Source organism: Choloepus didactylus, chromosome 11 (genome assembly GCF_015220235.1).
Source record: "Choloepus didactylus isolate mChoDid1 chromosome 11, mChoDid1.pri, whole genome shotgun sequence".
NCBI classification, from domain to species: domain Eukaryota; kingdom Metazoa; phylum Chordata; class Mammalia; order Pilosa; family Megalonychidae; genus Choloepus; species Choloepus didactylus.
In genome coordinates, this window is record NC_051317.1 from 66,083,263 (window position 1) to 66,100,496 (window position 17,234).

A 17,234-nucleotide genomic window follows, 5' to 3' on the forward strand; every position below is an offset into this window, starting at 1 on the left:
TGTAGTCTTGGGGCTGCTGTGAGCCAGGAGTGGGAAGGCACCGTGCCTGATCTCCATGAGTTGAGCCTCAATCAGGTCTCCCCCCAGGGGATTTTGCTCTCGAGCTGCCCACTACCCTGTTCAAAGGGGCAGCCTGGGGCAGAGGCCAGTGTACGCTTTTTGGGGCTAAATAAGTGTCTGTGTCCAGACTGAACCTGATCCCCAGATTGCTCAGCTGACAGCACTGAGGAGTCCCCACATCCCAGGGTTAAGTCCAACTATGCAGGACTAGAAAAGGGGCAGCGCTTCTTGGGGCTTCAGAAAACTCCAGCTCCTTGGTTTCCTCATCTTCTCAAACTGGTTCCGGCTAAACCAAGGTTTCAAACCTGTATTTGAAGCACCTCACTTCTTTGCAGGCTCACTTTGGTGGGGTCTGTTTGCTTCTTTCCTGCATTCCCACATGGGTGTGGCAACTGCAGCCCTGCCTCTTGTCAACAGAAGGATTTTGATGACCTGCAAAAGGAACCGGCTGGCGCCCCATAGGGCCCCACCCTGTGTGCTGGACACAACCATAGCTCTCCCTGCAAACTTTTTTTCAAAACTGCCTTTTTCAAAGTGCTTCTCTGAAATCCCTTTGACTCTACAGCCTTCCTCTTTTCCTCTTATTAATCTTACTTTAGCTTTCAGGTAAGAGCAAAGACAAGACAGGGAGATACCTGTGGAGCGGATTTGGGGTGACAGTTCCTGCCTGCTTGAGTTTTCTACTCCGCCACTAGAATTCCCGAAAGCCCTTCTGCTTCTTTGCTGACACCTCCGCCCTCCAGTTAAATAAGAACCCTAGAAGCTGCCTGAAGGCTACTGACCGAAGGCAATTCGGTTTATTAACAGAGGCTTCCCAGGACAGGGAGACATGAGCTCTCTCCTAGATAACTGAAGCACCCTCCTCTCTGATCTCCCTGTCGCCTCTTCCCACCCCAACCAGACCCAAAATCCATTCTCCTCCCTCCAGTTAGTGATCATCCTAAAATGCATCTGACTGTTCTCTCTCCTGCTTAAAACCCATTGCTTTTTGCATAAGGTTCAAACTCCTAGGCACGTGTATAAGGCCCTGCATGATCTGGCCCTCCTGCCTCTGCCTTAACACCCACATTCCATCCAAGCCCTGACTTCTTCCAATTTCTACATCCCTAACTCTTCCTTGTTCACCTCCTCTACTCCCTATGTCTAGGATAGAGTATAAGACACCCCACCCAGGTGCACCCACAGCTCCCTGTACACTCACCGCCAGGGTGCTAGCCCCAACTGCCTGCTTATTTATCTTATAGTGTCTTATATACAACCAATCTTATAGTGGTCTTTCCCACCACTATAAACCACTTGAGGGTAGGGACAGTTCTTTCCTCTTTACCATTGTTTGTCAACACATGACACAGTACCTGGGACATATGTTTGTTGAATAAATGATCGAATGCAGCTATTTATATTTCTTTTACCATAAATCAAAGAAAATACTTTGTACTACCTAAAGTGTGTTCATCCCCAGGGACCTGAAAATTTTAATTTATTTCTACATGTTATCTTATGATACTTTAACTTTCTGCTTAAGGCTTATGTTTGAATGAGTTTGGACATTAATTATTCCACTCTGCTTGTTGTCTAGCCACCCCTGGAGTTTGGGCTGTTAAAATGACCAGAAGCAGGGGATGGCTTTGGGGACTGAGTTTGGGGAGTTCCCTGAGGATGCATTAAATGGAAGAATTTCTTGGTCATTCGTGGTCGATAATAAGAAATGCCTCCCAGCCGCCATGCCTTTCCCTCTCTCTTGGCTACCAGAGCGTCCATCTTTACCATTCCAGAATATAACAATAGCTGACCATCCTGGAATGTTGGTTGTGTATATCCAGCTTTTTGCAAAGTAGTAGCTCATTCATTCCTTCCAGCAACCAGTCACCCACAACCCCAAAATATCAGCAGCTTATAATAAGGGTTTATTCCTCACTCACGTGGATGTCCATCAATGATTAGCTGCAGCTTTACTCCAAGACCCAGGCTGAAGGAACAGCCCCTGACCCTTCATCGTGGCTGAGAGAAGGATTGGCAAACCACACCCTGGCTCTGAAAGCTTCTGCCCAGAAGTGATTCGTGTCACTTCTTGTCCTAGTTTGCTAATGCTGCAGAATGCAAAACACCAGAGATGGATAAGCTTTTATAAAACAGGGGTTTATTTACAATTACAGTCTTAAGGCCACAAAGCATCCAAGGTAACACATCAGCAATCGGGTACCCTCACCGGAGGATGGGCAATGGCCTCCGGAAAACCTCTGTTAGCTAGGAAGGCAGCTGGCATCTGCTCCAAAGCTCCGGCCTCAAAACGGCTTTCTCCCAGGACGTTCCTTTCTAGCAAGCTTGCTTCTCTTCAAAACATCACTCCCAGCTGCACTCTCTTTTCTCCCTCCAAGTTAGCTCATTTATATAGCTCCACCGATCAAGGCCCACCCCAAATGGGTGGGGCCAAGCCTCCATGGGAACATCTCATCAAAATTATCACCGACAGCTGGGTGGGGCAAACTCCAAGCAAATCCAACCAACACCAAAACTTCTGCCCCACACAAGACCACAAAGATAATGGCATTTGGGGGACACAATACACTCAAACCGGCACACTTCTGCTAATGTTTTATTGGCTAAAGCAAGTCACAGGGGCCATCTGGACTCAGCAGGTTGGAGATACCTTCCCACAAGGAGGGATATGACAAGAAGGGGCACCAAAGACCAGTGAACGGCAGCGCAGCCTACCACATTCCCCACTGTTGTAAGGGAGATATTGTGATTCCCATTTTACAAATGATGAAACTGAGTCTCTTGCTCACATTCGAACAGGTGGTAAGTGGCCATGCAAAACAACATGAAAGTCAATCCAGCATGTAGGCAGATTGTTGAGATGGGTCTTGAGGCTGTCTCTACTATTTGTTTCCCTAACAGGCACAGGGCACATTGGAGAGTCTTAATCAATTTGAAAGTCATACTGTGTTCTGTTTGTAATCTGTTGGCAGGGAGGCTTCACTCAGATTAAGTGCAACACAGACATATTTATTGGTGGAGTCCCCAATTATGATGATGTGAAGAAGAACTCGGGCATCCTCAAGCCATTTAGTGGGAGTATCCAGAAGGTAATGGCTTAACTTTCATATTGGCTGTGTGACTCTGACTGCAGTTTTCATGTAGGACCTTGGACCTGAGGATTGTAATAAGTCTAATTTGCTGCACCCAAACAAGAAGTTTGAGAAAGCTTAAAGATTTTTAAGGTCCCATTTTGTTTTAATGCTCACCATATAGCTTTCAAATCCCATTCTCTTAGAACATCTTCTCTTGGGTCTGTGCCCAGCAGATTCCATGAGTGCCACTCAAGGAATATGAATTTTTCCAGAAAACCTACCAAAATACCCTGGGATTGCTGAGGTAGGCAGTGGCATTGGTTGCTGGGTTCTACAGTAGGGAAGGAGGTGAATTGAGTCAAATAACATCTCTTGGCTCTATGCTTCTCTTTGGGGTTCCTGTGCAGTTTGCTCAAGACAAGAGCCAGCTCTCATGCCCCATCCCTACTCCCATGCTTTTGCAGTTGTTGTTCATCAATCATCTAACAAGGCTCTTAGGAGCATAGAGCAAAGCATCCTTCCTTAGAAAGTTCAGGGAGAAAACTACTCAGCTAGCGAAAAGCTACGGAACACTGACTCCGCTCATGCTTGTCTCTTATTCCTTCTTGTGGGGGTCCCCATGATCTCTCCAGTTTTGAGAATTTGCTCTGTAAGCAACAGACATGCAGAATTGACTCACCAGTCATGATTTCCAGGGACCCTAAACACTCGGAGAAAGAGCAGCTAAAGAAAAGTGTATTCAGGTCCCTGATGTTAGCCTCATCCTGTTTTCCTTAAGTGACCAATGGTGGCATGTGGGCCACTGATCCTTTTCAGACCTGAGGTGAAGCATGAGAGAGGCTAAGGGGGAGGAGGGGTGGTGAAAGGAGTTCCTGTCATGATTTGTATGTCCAGGAACTGGGTAGGAACCCTGGGGCTGTATCCTTTTCACCTTGAATCCCAGGCCCAGGGTAGGTGCTCATCAACATTTGCTGACTGATGTGTTTCCCTTTGTTGAGATGAACCTCAGTTCATACCAGTGCGTTCCCATGAGTAGGGATGGTCATGTTTTATTATGTCTTTGTAACGTGTACTTATGAGATGTCTTAGTTTGCCAGGGCTGCTATAAAAAATACCACAGACCAATTGGCTTAAACAACAGGAATTTATTGTCTTACAGTTTGGGAAGCTAGAAGCCCCAAATTAACATGTCGGCTGGATTCTTCTTTCTCTGAAGTCTGTAGCAATCTGGTGGTGGCTCAATCTCCACCTCTGTCACATGGCCGTCTGTCTCCATCTGTCTCTGATTCCTACTGTGCCCAGTTTCCTCTGCTTGTAAGGTCTCCAGTCATATTGGATTAGGCCCCACTCTGATTCAGTTTGGGTTCCCATCCACAAGACCAGGGAGGGGTTAGTACTTGAACATGTCCTTGGGAGAGGGCATGATTCAATCCCTAACGTGACACAAACCGAGATGCTGGGAGGTTTCACCCTTCTCCCTGCCCTTCTCTGACTCTGCTCTCTTCTTCATGCAGCAAACACACCCTTTCCTACTCTCTTCCTTAGAAAGGCCACCACCCCCACACACACACTTCTGGTGACTGAGTCATTGGCTGTGCATATCCTGCACTGAACGGTGCCATTCTTAGCTTGTCCCAGGCAAATATGACCATTTCACAGTCCTTCACCCACAGCATGAAAAGAGGAGATTATAGAAGGATCCTGGCTACTCCTCAGCATGTTCTGGGACCCAGGCCTTGGCAAATATTTCTCCCAACTCGTCCAGTGCTCTCCAAGGCCTGGGCAAGCCTTTGGAAACATGGATTAGTGACAGGAAGGGCCATCACTGACCTCTTAGACTCCCCTGCACAGTGGGGGTTCCATTGTGAGGAGTTCTCACCTTCTCCCGGTTCTGCAAGGCCTGAGGGACATGACAACACCAACAGCTCAAAGTAAATACACACTCTGAGCCGAGGTTGGCAAACGTTGGTCCATTTATTTGGGGCTGGGGAGCCCAACAACCTCTCTCTCTAATTTATCAGTTTTGCTAGAGCCGTATTGCAAGGAAAAGGGGGTGAGGGCAAGGGAACTCACCTACCCCTGTGGATTTGCAAAGTGTGCTGAAAACGTGAACTGAGTTTCACTTTTTTTTTTAATCACAGGGAAGGTTTGGTGAGGAAGGGAATTCTGGATGTTGGGGAAGGGGCAGCAGGAATAAATATGGGACAGTTGGAGAGGCCCAGTTAATGGGGTCTTAGAAGACCATGCAGGAATTAACCATAATAACAGGGTATTGCACAGTGAAGCTTTTCTCAATTCCACTGCCACCAAAATTGGTAGCACCCCCTTTGATGTCTGCCTCCATGACACTTTGCTTTGTGCTCCCCCTAACTCTGCTTTATAGCAGCCTTTCTCAACCTGGGCTGCATCTTAGAATCACCTGGGAAGCTTTGAAAAATTACTGATGGCTGGACCCCACCCTCAGCGAGTTTAATTCAGTCAGTCTGGGAGAGTCCTGGGCCTGGGTATTTCTAATGTGCAGCCAGGTTGAGAACCAAGCCTTATTTCTGATTACTGGGACTTCTCTACCGTCTCCTTGAGTGGCCAGGGCTTCCAGAAGCAGAGGCACACTTTCCTACCCTCAGATTCTCCGGAAGCTCCAGATGTAATCACTTCAGTTCCTGCATCTCTTACAGGACTACAAAAGCAGGAACTGGGCTTTTTAATTTCCATCTCCCTCAGTCCGGAGTAGCTCAGGTTTGAAGTCGTGTTGTATGTTGTGCAGAGACAAGCTGCAGAAGGCTGCAAACAGGTGTTCTGAATTCCCGAATCTCTTTACATTTTCTCTCCCCAAGATTATCCTGAACGACAGGGCCATCCACCTGAAGCATGACTTCACGTCCGGCGTGAACGTGGAGAACGCGGCCCACCCCTGTGTGGGGGCCCCCTGCACCCACGGGGGCAGCTGCCGACCCCGGAAGGAGGGCTATGAGTGTGACTGCCCCTTGGGCTTCGAGGGGCAGCATTGCCAGAAAGGTACATGCAGGGGTCTCCGGGCACTGCTTCCGGATGGGAAGGAATAGGGTGGCTGCTGGGGGAATCACTGTTCTAAAGAAAGAATTGGTAACACTGGTATGATCATACTGGTCATTTTGGTTAATAATTTCAATACATTATTAGATAATTATTTATATATAAATTACTGTAATTATTTAATAAGAATTGAAACACTGAAATACTTTTGTAACAGGAGGTAGGTTTTCCGCCCCTAAATATATTCCCTTGCCCTGCCTCCTTCCCTGGGCATCCCCTCATGGTCTAGCAATCAAAGGATTAACTCATAATATGGCAGGGGTCTCCAGGACCCTGAGCCACTGTCAGCGCTCGTCCGGGTAGGTGAATACCTGTGCTTCACAGTCCCCTGAAGATTTTGAAGGTCACCCTGCCTGGGAGTGCTCTAAGAGAAACCATGCCCCAAAACAGAAAAATGCCAATTATAAACATAGTTGCTCCAAACTTAGGTATGAATGACCTTCTAGAGAGTACTATTTCCATGCTCCCTAACCCCTCTGTGCCTCAGCATCCTCATCTGTAAAATGGGAATTATCAGACCAATTGTGTCTAACTCTGAGGGTTGGTGGTATCAATTAAATGAGGTAATGCATCTAAAGCATTTAAAAGATGTCTGATAAGTACTCAACCAACACTAGCCATTATTCTTGGTGAGAAAAATAAAATCCTTTAGCAGATGCTTGGTTGCTACTCGGCTCCCAACTTGCCCTTGTCAGAAAGCCAGGGCAGGTCATAGATGACAAGTCCTGCCAGACTGAGCTTTGCTCACCTCCTCGAAGCAGAAACCGTGGCTGTGGTGTCAAGAATAGACCTGCCACAAATGGCCACCATCCCTGCACCATATGTCTCTGGAATGTCAGCATGGGCTCACCTGCCCAGGAACTAACAACAGGGGACAGACAAGCCTAAAGGAAATAAGGTAGCAAGCCTAAGCTCTTTCCTTTTTGTTTCCAGGGTGCAGATTTTTATCAGAATTAGGGCTTAGAAGAAAACTTTCAGTAAAGTACATGTAGCTATTTTGATATATGGAATAGTAGGAGAGGTTGTTAGAAAATACAGAAGATGACAGTTTGCCAATTTGAAGACTGAGCCCTCTCTCTTATATTTAAACGAATCTTGAAACCTTCATGGCAAGTCATATAAAATATATTTTTAACATCGCTCTTCCTAGGGATGAACCCCCAAAGAACAGTGAGTGATCCATTTGTGAATTATCCTGATTATAATTTGTTTTGGTTTGCTAAAGCTGTCATTATGCAAAATACCAGAAATGGATTGGATTTTATAAAGGGGATTTATTAGGTTACAGTATTACAGTTCTAAGGCATAAAGTGTCCAAACTAAGGCATCAACAAGAGGATACCTTCACTGAAGGAAGGCCAGTGGTGTTTGGAACACCTCTGTCAGCAGGGAAGGCATGTGGCCGGCATCTGCTGGTCTTTTGCTCCCAGGTTGTTTCAAAATGCCTTTCTCCAAAATATCTCTGGGCTTCTGTATCTCTTAGCTTCTCTAAGCTCTCTATTCGATTCTTCTGGGGCGATTCTCTCTAAGCAACTGGGAGTCCTGTCAGTTTCTCCGGGGCAAACTCTAGGCTTCATCTCTTAGCTTAGCATCTCAACACGTCCCTCTGTCTGCATCTCCAAGCATCTCCAAGCATCAGCATCTGTGTTGGCTCTTGAGCTCTCTTAAGTACTCCAGTGAACTAATCATGACCCACCCTGAATGGGCAGAGTCGGCACCTCCATGGAAATCATTTAATCAAATGTCTCATCCACAGTTGGGTGAGTCACATCTCCATGGAAACACTCAACCAAAAGTTTCCACCCAATAAGATTCGATTAAAAGATCATGGCTCTTCTGGGGTCCATAACAGTTTCAAACCAGCACATAATTCTAACAAGCAAATCATTGCTTAGCTGACAGGTCATACTTCCAGAGATTTCTTTCAGAATGGACCATTTGTTCAGAAAATTGGGTTTGGATTTCACACAGCACTGTTCCAATTTCCAAGTTACCAATGTTACCATAGATAGTTCAAGCTTGCTCCTGCCTATATATTCTAGCACTAACGGTCAATATTTAGAGTCTGGGCTCAAATGAATGTTCAGCTTTGGGAATTAAAGAAAGAAGGAGAGGCTAATTTGTGATCTTGTTAACCCTCATTTCCTGCTGCAGAACATTTGCCATAACAGATATAAAATGCTCACATTTACAGCTTCATGACTATAGGTTCAGGTTCAATGAGACACCTTGCAGTTGCAGAAACCACCAAAAATTGAGCCTCTCTGTCCCAACTTCAGGACCCCTCCAACCTCAGTGCTGCGTGTTGGACCCCATTACCTAGGTCCCCTTCTCTTAGGGGTATCAACAAGACCTCCTTTCTCAAAACAACTCTCCCCATCTTTAGAGGTTTCTTTTTTTCTTCTCCTCTACTCTCATCAAAATTTGCCCATCTTGTGCCCTCCCAGCTCTTTTATCTGCTAAATAAGTTACTAAAAAGTTAAGCAGAGTTTTGGCATGTGCATCTAGAAAACTAAGTTCTGAGGAATATTCATGGATGGCTCACACACTAGCCACAAACATGTACAATCAGTCACACACATAAAAATGGGAGGTGACTTCCTTGGTGAAATAAGTTTGGTTAACTCTGGGTAAACAAAGTTAAGCAGCTCTCTTTTCTGCAGAACTTGTCAGAGCCTTGGCTATTCTCTGAGTGTCCACAAGGGGGGTACTGGATGCAGCTGTTTTCTCCTGAGATACTGGCAGCCAGTAGCAGAGGCTGCTTCGGAAAGAACTTCTGAGCTTTTGCTCCCTCTTCTCTCCCTGCATTACCGAGAACAGTTTGACCCAGACTGTGCAGGACCCTGCTGGCCACAAGATGGGGCTGTTTCCCTGTAGCAGGTGCACCGCTCGGTATACACTATGGACACAAATAGCTATTGCAGCAAAGCACGTATTTGTCAAGGATGCACAGTACTGAAAGATCAGATTTTGCCCGATCAATACTGATCCACCACACATGCACCGTTTAGGACATTTTAAGTTGTATTTAATACATTCACATCATATTGCTGGGTCTGATTTGGGTGACTATTTCTTTTTCTTTTTGGTTATAATGTATTTAAAAAATTAGCTTTGGTAAATATAGGCCCTACATTAGGAGAATTCAGTGTATAAAAACACAGCTTAATAAAACATATAAATTAGGCCTAGTTCAGGGAATTTTATTGAGGATGTTTAGCCTAGATATTTGTCTTTAGATCATTGAAGAGTTAGGAATATAGAAGAAGTTATTATTTTTTTTTTAACTTTGTGGCTACAGAGTCAGCTGAATATAATAAAGAATTCTGTAACCTGTGGAATTGCCCACAGCGGAGCGTACTGCCCTGTGAATTGGCGAGCGCTGCACGGTGCCATCCATCAGGGATGTCGAGAGGAATCTTGGTTGTGGGGAAAGCGAGACAACACCCCCGTGGTCCCTTCCTTCCTTGAGGCCTTGTGATTTTATGAAAGAGCCAGTTCTCCCTTCCAGTCTTTATAGCCCACTGGGAATTGCAAGTCCCTCAAGTGGAAAATTTGCTTTCCCTGGGCTGCCTGGCTTTTGGCTTGGAGGCTGCTATTCATTGGGGTGTTTTTTGCATCACCAGATGGCACAAGCTCTTAGATATAAACGAGAAGGAGTGATTTAAAAAACACATCTTGACAAACGCATTCATAAGGCTACCATCAGAAGAGAACACGAAGGAAAAAAGTAGGTATTTGAAAATATGATCATGTGTACACTATTTAAGCAAACCACAGTGTTCTGGGAAGGGCTAGATAGTCACTTCCATCCCTGAAGTTTTAGAATGGAATTTATATTTATCCATATGTACCAACCAGACTGAGTATATTTTCATCATTTTTGTGTTCAGCAGTGACATTTCTGGAGGGCGTCCCTGTCTTTGGTTAGTCACAAAATAACCAGGTCTCTGGAATCTTGCAAAGGGAGGGAGAATAGGGTGATATTTTCCACCACAGAGAGAAAAGAGGCAGCTGGCTGGCTTATCATCCTTTTTCACATGCAGCCTAGAGCCAAGAAAAGTAATAATCTTTAATAAGGTAAGTAACAATTAGCAAAGAACTGTTTCCCCAAGTCTAGAATCAAGGTTTGGAGTAAATGTGCATTGTTCATAAATGTGCATCAGAAGTCTCAGACAACTTTTTAGCAACCTCTTCTTGGCCCACCCCCACCCCTGCCATCAAGCCACTATGGGAGAGGAGAGGCAGGGTTATGTGGGGCTGATCATGCCCCGCGTCTGCTGGGAAAAGATTTCCAGTGGTTCCTGTTGGGATTCCTGTTCACATTCCCAAGGAAGATAGGCTGGACCCCAGGCAGGGCTTTGTGAGGGAAACAAGGCCGGTTTCAAGTGAGCTGCGTGCCACCAAAGTGATTGGGATTTTACAATGACTGTGAAATTCTGACTCTCCCTGTTCTGTTTCATGCTGGCACCGGGCAGAGTGTGGGAACTACTGCCTCAATAGTAAGTACAGTAAGCCCTATGAGAGACGATGAAAGCGCTCTGGGCTGGTGCCAGGGCCTGCTGGGGCAGACTCTGGCCAGGCTGCAGGCACACCGTGGAAGCCAACACATGCAGAGGGTTAGCCGGGGTAAATGGGGTGGGAGCTTGGGCGCACCTAGCCATGGAGTGGGGGGCTCCTCCCTCCGGAAGCTCCAACCCTGAGAACACACTTGTCTCCCAGCTGGACCTTGGGAAGTGCCTGAGCTTGGGGGGCTTAGCAGGCAGCTGGACGGGGCTCAGACAGACCCCTCTGTAGCTCCAAGTGCAGAGCTGACATGTGACAAGCATGTCTCTGACCACTGGAGAACTGTGGCCAGTGGCCACAGGCCCAGCGTCCATGCCGGTAACAGCAGGGACGGGCCCTGGCTGTGCCTCTCACCCTGGGGATGAGCCAAACCCTCTCTGGGAAAGACTCTCTCTCCTCCTCCTCTTCTCTCAGCACTAGAATCCTGAAGCTAGGGGCCTGCCATCCCCGCCAAGAGCTGCTTTGCACCTTCTCCATTTTTCCACTCTCATTTCCCTTCCCATCCTCTGTTCTTTTCTTTTCATTTCTATTTCTATCTCCCAGGGTTCATTCTCTCCCCTACCTTTCTCTGCTTTCCTTGCTCTCCTTTTCCTTGCCAGGCAGCTGCCCCTCCACCTTTTCTTCCTTGGCATTTCTTTTCTCTCCTCTTCTTGTTCCAGCTTTCCCCTTCTGTTTCACACTTCCCACTCCTGTTTCTGCTCAGTTCCTTTTCTCCTATTCTCTTGTCATTTGTATCCCTCCCCCCCCCCACCTCCGACCCCACACTTCCCTTTCTCCCCCCTGCCCTTTGCCTACTCTCTTTAACCAGAATGGAGAGTGACTGCTGGAACAGCCCAGAATTTTCAGATGCAAGAACCTTCCATTCCTGTCCCTAATAGGTCCCCTAGGCCTGCAGGCCCTTGTCCAGAGCTGTTCTGTTTCCGAGACCAGTGAAACAATTTCTTGGACAGTTACCTCAGAAATTACCTTTTAAAATTCCCATCCTCTCTTCCTTGTTTTTTTCCTTCCTTCCTTCCTTCCTTCCTTCCTTCCTTCCTTCCTTCCTTCCTCCCTCCTTTCCTTCCTCTCTCTCTTCCTCCCTCCTTCTTTTGAGTGCATGCCAATATAGGAATTTGTGTCTGGGGACCCATACTGACAGGTTTGCTGTGATCTCTTTAGTAGAAATCCTCCAACCTTACCCTCCCAATTTGTGACACAGCTACTTAACCTGTTCTTTGGATAATTCTGTATAAACGGGTGATTCCTGAGGAAAACAGGGTGATGGGAAGTTGGGAAGAAAGAAATACTTTTCTAAACTAGTAGACAGTAAAGAGTGAGCTGGGGCCAGAATAAGGATTGCCAGTCGGGGCCCTCATCTGCTGTTCTTCTGACTGTATGATCTTGGGCAAGACTTTGATGCTCTCTGTGCCTCATTTTCCTCTTCTGTCAAATGGAAATAACCAGCCATCCCCTCACAAACAATCCCTACTGTTTCATGAGACTGTGGTGAAGATCTTGTGAAATACCACATTGGAAGGTGATGGTTTGTAAAGGCAAGTGCCACAGTGTCAGCCACCACACTCTACCACTCTCTTGAGGTCATGGTTGAAGGGACAGAGTAGCTTCAAATTAAGAAATCCTGGTGGGCTTGGCAGGGATCGTTTTCTCTGCCTCTCTTGGAGAACTTCTAGAGATATCCCCACATGCTCCTTATACTTCAAATTTCAACATATCGCAGGGCCCTCTCAGTAGAGCTGAGGCCAATAAAAGTGGACCACGAGCCCCCGAGGAGGACACGGTGGGCAGAAGCCAACTTCAGCCCGTCAGGCCTGGTGGCTCTGAATCTGGCCAAGGGCGTGTAAAGCCAAGAGGAAGGAGCCGACAAGTTGTTAACTGTCACAGTTCCAGGAGCTGGCTGTCTTTGTATTTTCCTGTCACATGGTGAGTCGTGGGGCTGAGAGAGTCACATGCCAGGTAACCTCCATTTTCTGTTCTGTCCCAGCGATCACGGAAGCTATCGAGATCCCGCAGTTTATCGGCCGAAGTTACCTGACATATGACAATCCAGATATCCTGAAAAGGTAACAAGCTTCAACAGGCACCTTCCTTCTCTTCCTGAGGGTAAATCTCTCAATATCTTTCTGAGGGCTCTTTCTTATCTTACATGCCAGAAAATGATTTTTAAAAGAAGGCAGTTTAGGGATGGCCTCAGGGGGAAAAAACATACAAAATAATCATAGACACTGGAACAAAACAAAGCAAATAAGCTAAACTTAAAAAATACAGCCTTTCAAACAACCCTGTTACAAACACTCAGAACTCTGCTAGGTTAGTACCTACGTTCTATCTTCATCAACAAAGGTCCAATGCCCTCTTCAGGCTCTGGCCAGTTCAGTGAGGGACTTGTTGGCTCTCATCATCTGGGTTCAAAAGGTTGGCCCAGGGAGCTGCCCAAGTCATGGCCATACCCTTCAGTCCCTGGTGGCAGACACCTCCAGCCCTGGGCTGGAGTCATGATTCCTGGTTTTGAGTAGCCTGTTGACACACGGCAAAGGGAGGATTGGCCCAAGGTGAGTCCTGTACCCACTGACGCTTGTCATTAGTGCCTCCAGCCTGTCCCTTCTCCCTTTCATTACCCCCCACAGTTCTGTGAACTGCCCTGTACCCAGCACAATCATCTCTAGAATCTTCCTTTCTCTTCAGGTTCACTGCAAGTTAACGTCTAAGGCAAAGGTGTCCAGCTCTTAGGATGGAGTTTGGTGACTTTTCAAGGAACAAGAGTGGTTGAGAGAAATTTTCCTGGGGCACTGGCTGTCCCTGGTAACTCTGAAAGCATGCCAGGCAGACAGTGCCTTAATTTCTCTAAGCCACCTGTTGTATTTATGCATGTTGCTTTGGCATGGGGCCTTAGGCAAAATGGATTCCCAGCCAGCAGAGGTCCTCTTCCTTCCTCAGCCCTCCTCCCTCACATTCAGTCCCCAGAAGGCAGTGACAGTGCGAAAGGGGACCAAATCCAGAGCCCCCGGTGCTTAGCGAAAAGTCAATGGTGGCTTTGGGGTACTAGGGAATGCTGAGAGTGGGAGGCGTGAGACCCCAAACCAGAATGATTCCAATGGCACGTGTGTGTGTGCTTGTGTATCTGTGTGCATGCGTGTGCATATGTATATGTATATATGCACGTGTGCAAAACTGCATCTAAAAGTCAGGTTCAAGGTCTGTTTCAGTTAGGTGACTTTGGCTGCAAGTAATGGAAAATTCAGCTCAAAATATCTCAAATGTGAAAGGCATTTATTATTTCGTATGATAAGGAGCCAAGAATTAGACTGGATCCTGGATTTTAATTCAGAGGATCAATGATATCATCAAAGAGCCAGGTCTATTTCATATTACATTCTTGTTATGCTCAGCATATTCTCCAGGGACCGCTCTCCTCATGAGTATAAGATGGCTGCCCATAAGACGATCATGAGATATCCATAAGACAGAGAAATATACAGCAGAAGTTAACAAAAGACACCTTTTTCTAAAGGGAAGGAATCTTTCCCAGAATCCTTCTAGTAAAATTCCTCTCTCTCATTGGTCAATGGTGGGTCACATGCCCACCCCTACACCAATCACTGGCAAGGGAAGTGGAACCACCGTGATTGTCTTCTACCAATTGATACACCCAAGGCAATGGGTGGATGGAAAGGAAGGAACCTGCCACAAAAGATTAGGAAAAGCAGGTCTCTAGGAAATGGGCCAGGGCTGGATTGCTCTGCACACAGTCCCACAGAGCTGGTGGAGAAGTCACCATCGTGGACCCTGCTCCTCCCTCACCACTCTATGAAGTTCTGCCCTCAGAGCCAAGCTCACTTGGTTTCTTCCTGTCTACATCGGGCACTCAGAAGCCTAGACAAAGTTCCCTCCACTCTTCACTACTGAATGTGCTCTACAGCCTTAGACCCAGGTGTGTGGGGAAAAGAGAGGGATGGTACAAGTGATAGGAGAATGGGAAGAGAAACTTTCCCAATAATGCCATATTAGCACAAATATTAATTTATGTCTACTTCTGTCTGTCCTTTGATTCAAGGACCTCCTGCTTGCCCTGTTCTTGACATCAGATCAAACACTCATCATCTTAGTCAGAAAGAATTGCTGCACTAGGCTATTCCCAAGAACTGATAAGGGCAGATAAGCATGTCCTGCTCGTCCCAGCCGTGGCTGGAGAGCCTGGGGCCTGACCTGCCTGAGCACCTCTCCTTTCCTCACAGCCTCCTGTTCCTCTCACCCCTGCCTCTTCCCCAGCACACCTCAATACCAGGGATTAAGAGTCCATTATCCCTTCAATCCATTTGCCTACCCTGAGATACGACCTTTGTCTCATCACCATTCCTCTGGCCATAAGGCCGGTCACCACCAAAGCTGGCCATCCACAGCCATGGTCACAGCCCAGAGCGGCTGCTTCCTGGAACCTTTTGGAAGTTAGGAAGCTCACTTTCAGTTGAGGAATGGGGAGCAGTTTCCCAAGGGCCCTTTGAGTGGTAGGATAGGACAGAGGGAAGACTCTCTCGTTGGTCGATAATGGGTCACATGCCCACACCTGCACCAATCACTGGCAAGGGAAGTGGAACCACCATGATTGTCTTCTATCAATTGATAAACCCTAGGCAATGGGTGGATGGGAAGGAAGGAACTGCCATGAAAGATTAGGATGTGTGCTGGGACAGTGGCATTAGCCATCGTCTGGCAAATCTGACACAGCAAGTGCTCTCCCATGGGGTTTCACCGTCCTGGGGGGGACAGCCCTGCTGCAGCGTGGGCAGGTCAGACATTGAGACCGTGGTATGATTTGTGGTGGGGGTGCCATTTCTAGGCTCCTGGCAGTAAGTGTCCAGAACGTCAGATGATCCCTATACCTGGTTGCTCGTGGCTGGCAGAGAAAACTGGGATTACTCAGAGACAGATGTTGGTGGGGCCTGGCTGATTCGGTGGTGTATTTCCTCCAGGGTGTCGGGATCAAGATCAAATGCATTCATGAGGTTTAAGACAACTGCAAAGGATGGTCTGTTGATCTGGAGAGGAGACAGCCTGATGAGACCCAACAGCGACTTCATTTCCTTGGGCCTTCGGGATGGAGCCCTGGTGTTCAGGTAACCCCCACGCCAGCTGCCTTCAGCGTCACCTTGCAGCTTTTCTCATACAGTGCAGATCGCCAAACAGAATGGCTCAACAGTGATCCAGAACTCCATCAGCTAGAATTGGCTGTTACCTGAATCACCAGGCTTATTTGGGGCTCCTGGTTTTTCTTTCTAACATCCATCTTCTCATGCAGGAATTGGCAAACTCTGGCCTGTGGGCCAAATCTGAACTTCTATCTATTTTTGTAAAAGAATATATATTTATTGGAATACAGCCATGCTCATTCATTTATATATTGTCTGTGGTTGCTGTCATGCTCCCTTGTGACAGTTAAGTAGTTTTGACAGAGACCTAAAATATCTTAAAAGCCTAAAATATTAGTCTTTTAAGGAAAAAGTTTGTGATCCTTGTTCTAGAGTGTTATTGCTGTATGCATCCCACTTGCAAATTAGGAAATGGCGGAAAACGGACTTTGAAACTGTCAAGCATGGAAGCCATCCACCCACTCAGCTCAATCCTCACCAGCTCAGAAAGCCGGCCCTGAAGACCCGAAGTCCAGGAGACCCGGCTTTAAATTCTGGCTCTGCTCCTTATTAGCTGTGTAGCCTTGGGAAGGAGAACACCTGCTTTCCAGTCTCTTGCTGCAAAGAAGAACAAAACACATATTCAGCCCTCAATAGGTCAATCTGACATTTAGATTTTTGTCACTTCTTTTAAGTGAACTTAGACTATTAGAGAATAGAGTTAGAGAATAGACTGTTCTCACATTTTTCAAATTGGTGGGGATGAAACAGTTAAACAAATTACCTGGACAACTTCTCCCCACTACACTGGGTGGAAACTGGACACACAAGGGGCTGGGACTGGGTTGTGTAAAATGAAAAAAGCTCAATCGATGTTAAAAATAGCTTGTCTAGATGAGTGGTTTTCAAATTGCAGGCCCTGGACTAGCAGTAGCAGCATCACCTGGAGCTGGTTAGAGTGCAAATTCTCAAGCCCCACCCCTCCCCTACTGAATCAGAACATCTCTGGGGGCAGGCCTGGCAATCTGTGGTCTAATCATTTCTCCAGGTGACTTTGATGCCCGGGAAAATCTGATGACATCTGTTCTGTGTCTTGACCATCATCTCCAGGAGGGCAGGAATTTCCCTGGCCTTTACTTCTTTAGTCTCCCCAGTGGCACAAGTGTTCATGACATGATATGGAATTCATTTGAATTGAAATAGACAGAGGAGAGCTAACAGGACAATAGAGCAGATGAAGACTTAATTCTAGGGCTTCTGTCAGTCATGCCCTGGGATTTCTGGCAGCCAGAGTAGGATAACCTAAATCTTTTCAATTTGCATAAAAGGCATTTTGAGA

General features: G+C 46.7%; 1 protein-coding gene across 1 annotated transcript in view; it reads left to right on the top strand.

The window, feature by feature from the left end:
• The window catches only part of EGFLAM (EGF like, fibronectin type III and laminin G domains), a 207,303-nt gene that overhangs the window by 179,813 nt on the left and 10,256 nt on the right, over positions 1 to 17,234 (top strand). Inside the window, exons 17-20 of the mRNA XM_037799260.1 lie at positions 3,033 to 3,149; positions 5,969 to 6,149; positions 12,754 to 12,832; positions 15,740 to 15,883. Coding sequence (XP_037655188.1) covers positions 3,033 to 3,149; positions 5,969 to 6,149; positions 12,754 to 12,832; positions 15,740 to 15,883 — 521 coding nt within the window. The remainder of the gene's footprint in view (positions 1 to 3,032; positions 3,150 to 5,968; positions 6,150 to 12,753; positions 12,833 to 15,739; positions 15,884 to 17,234) is intronic.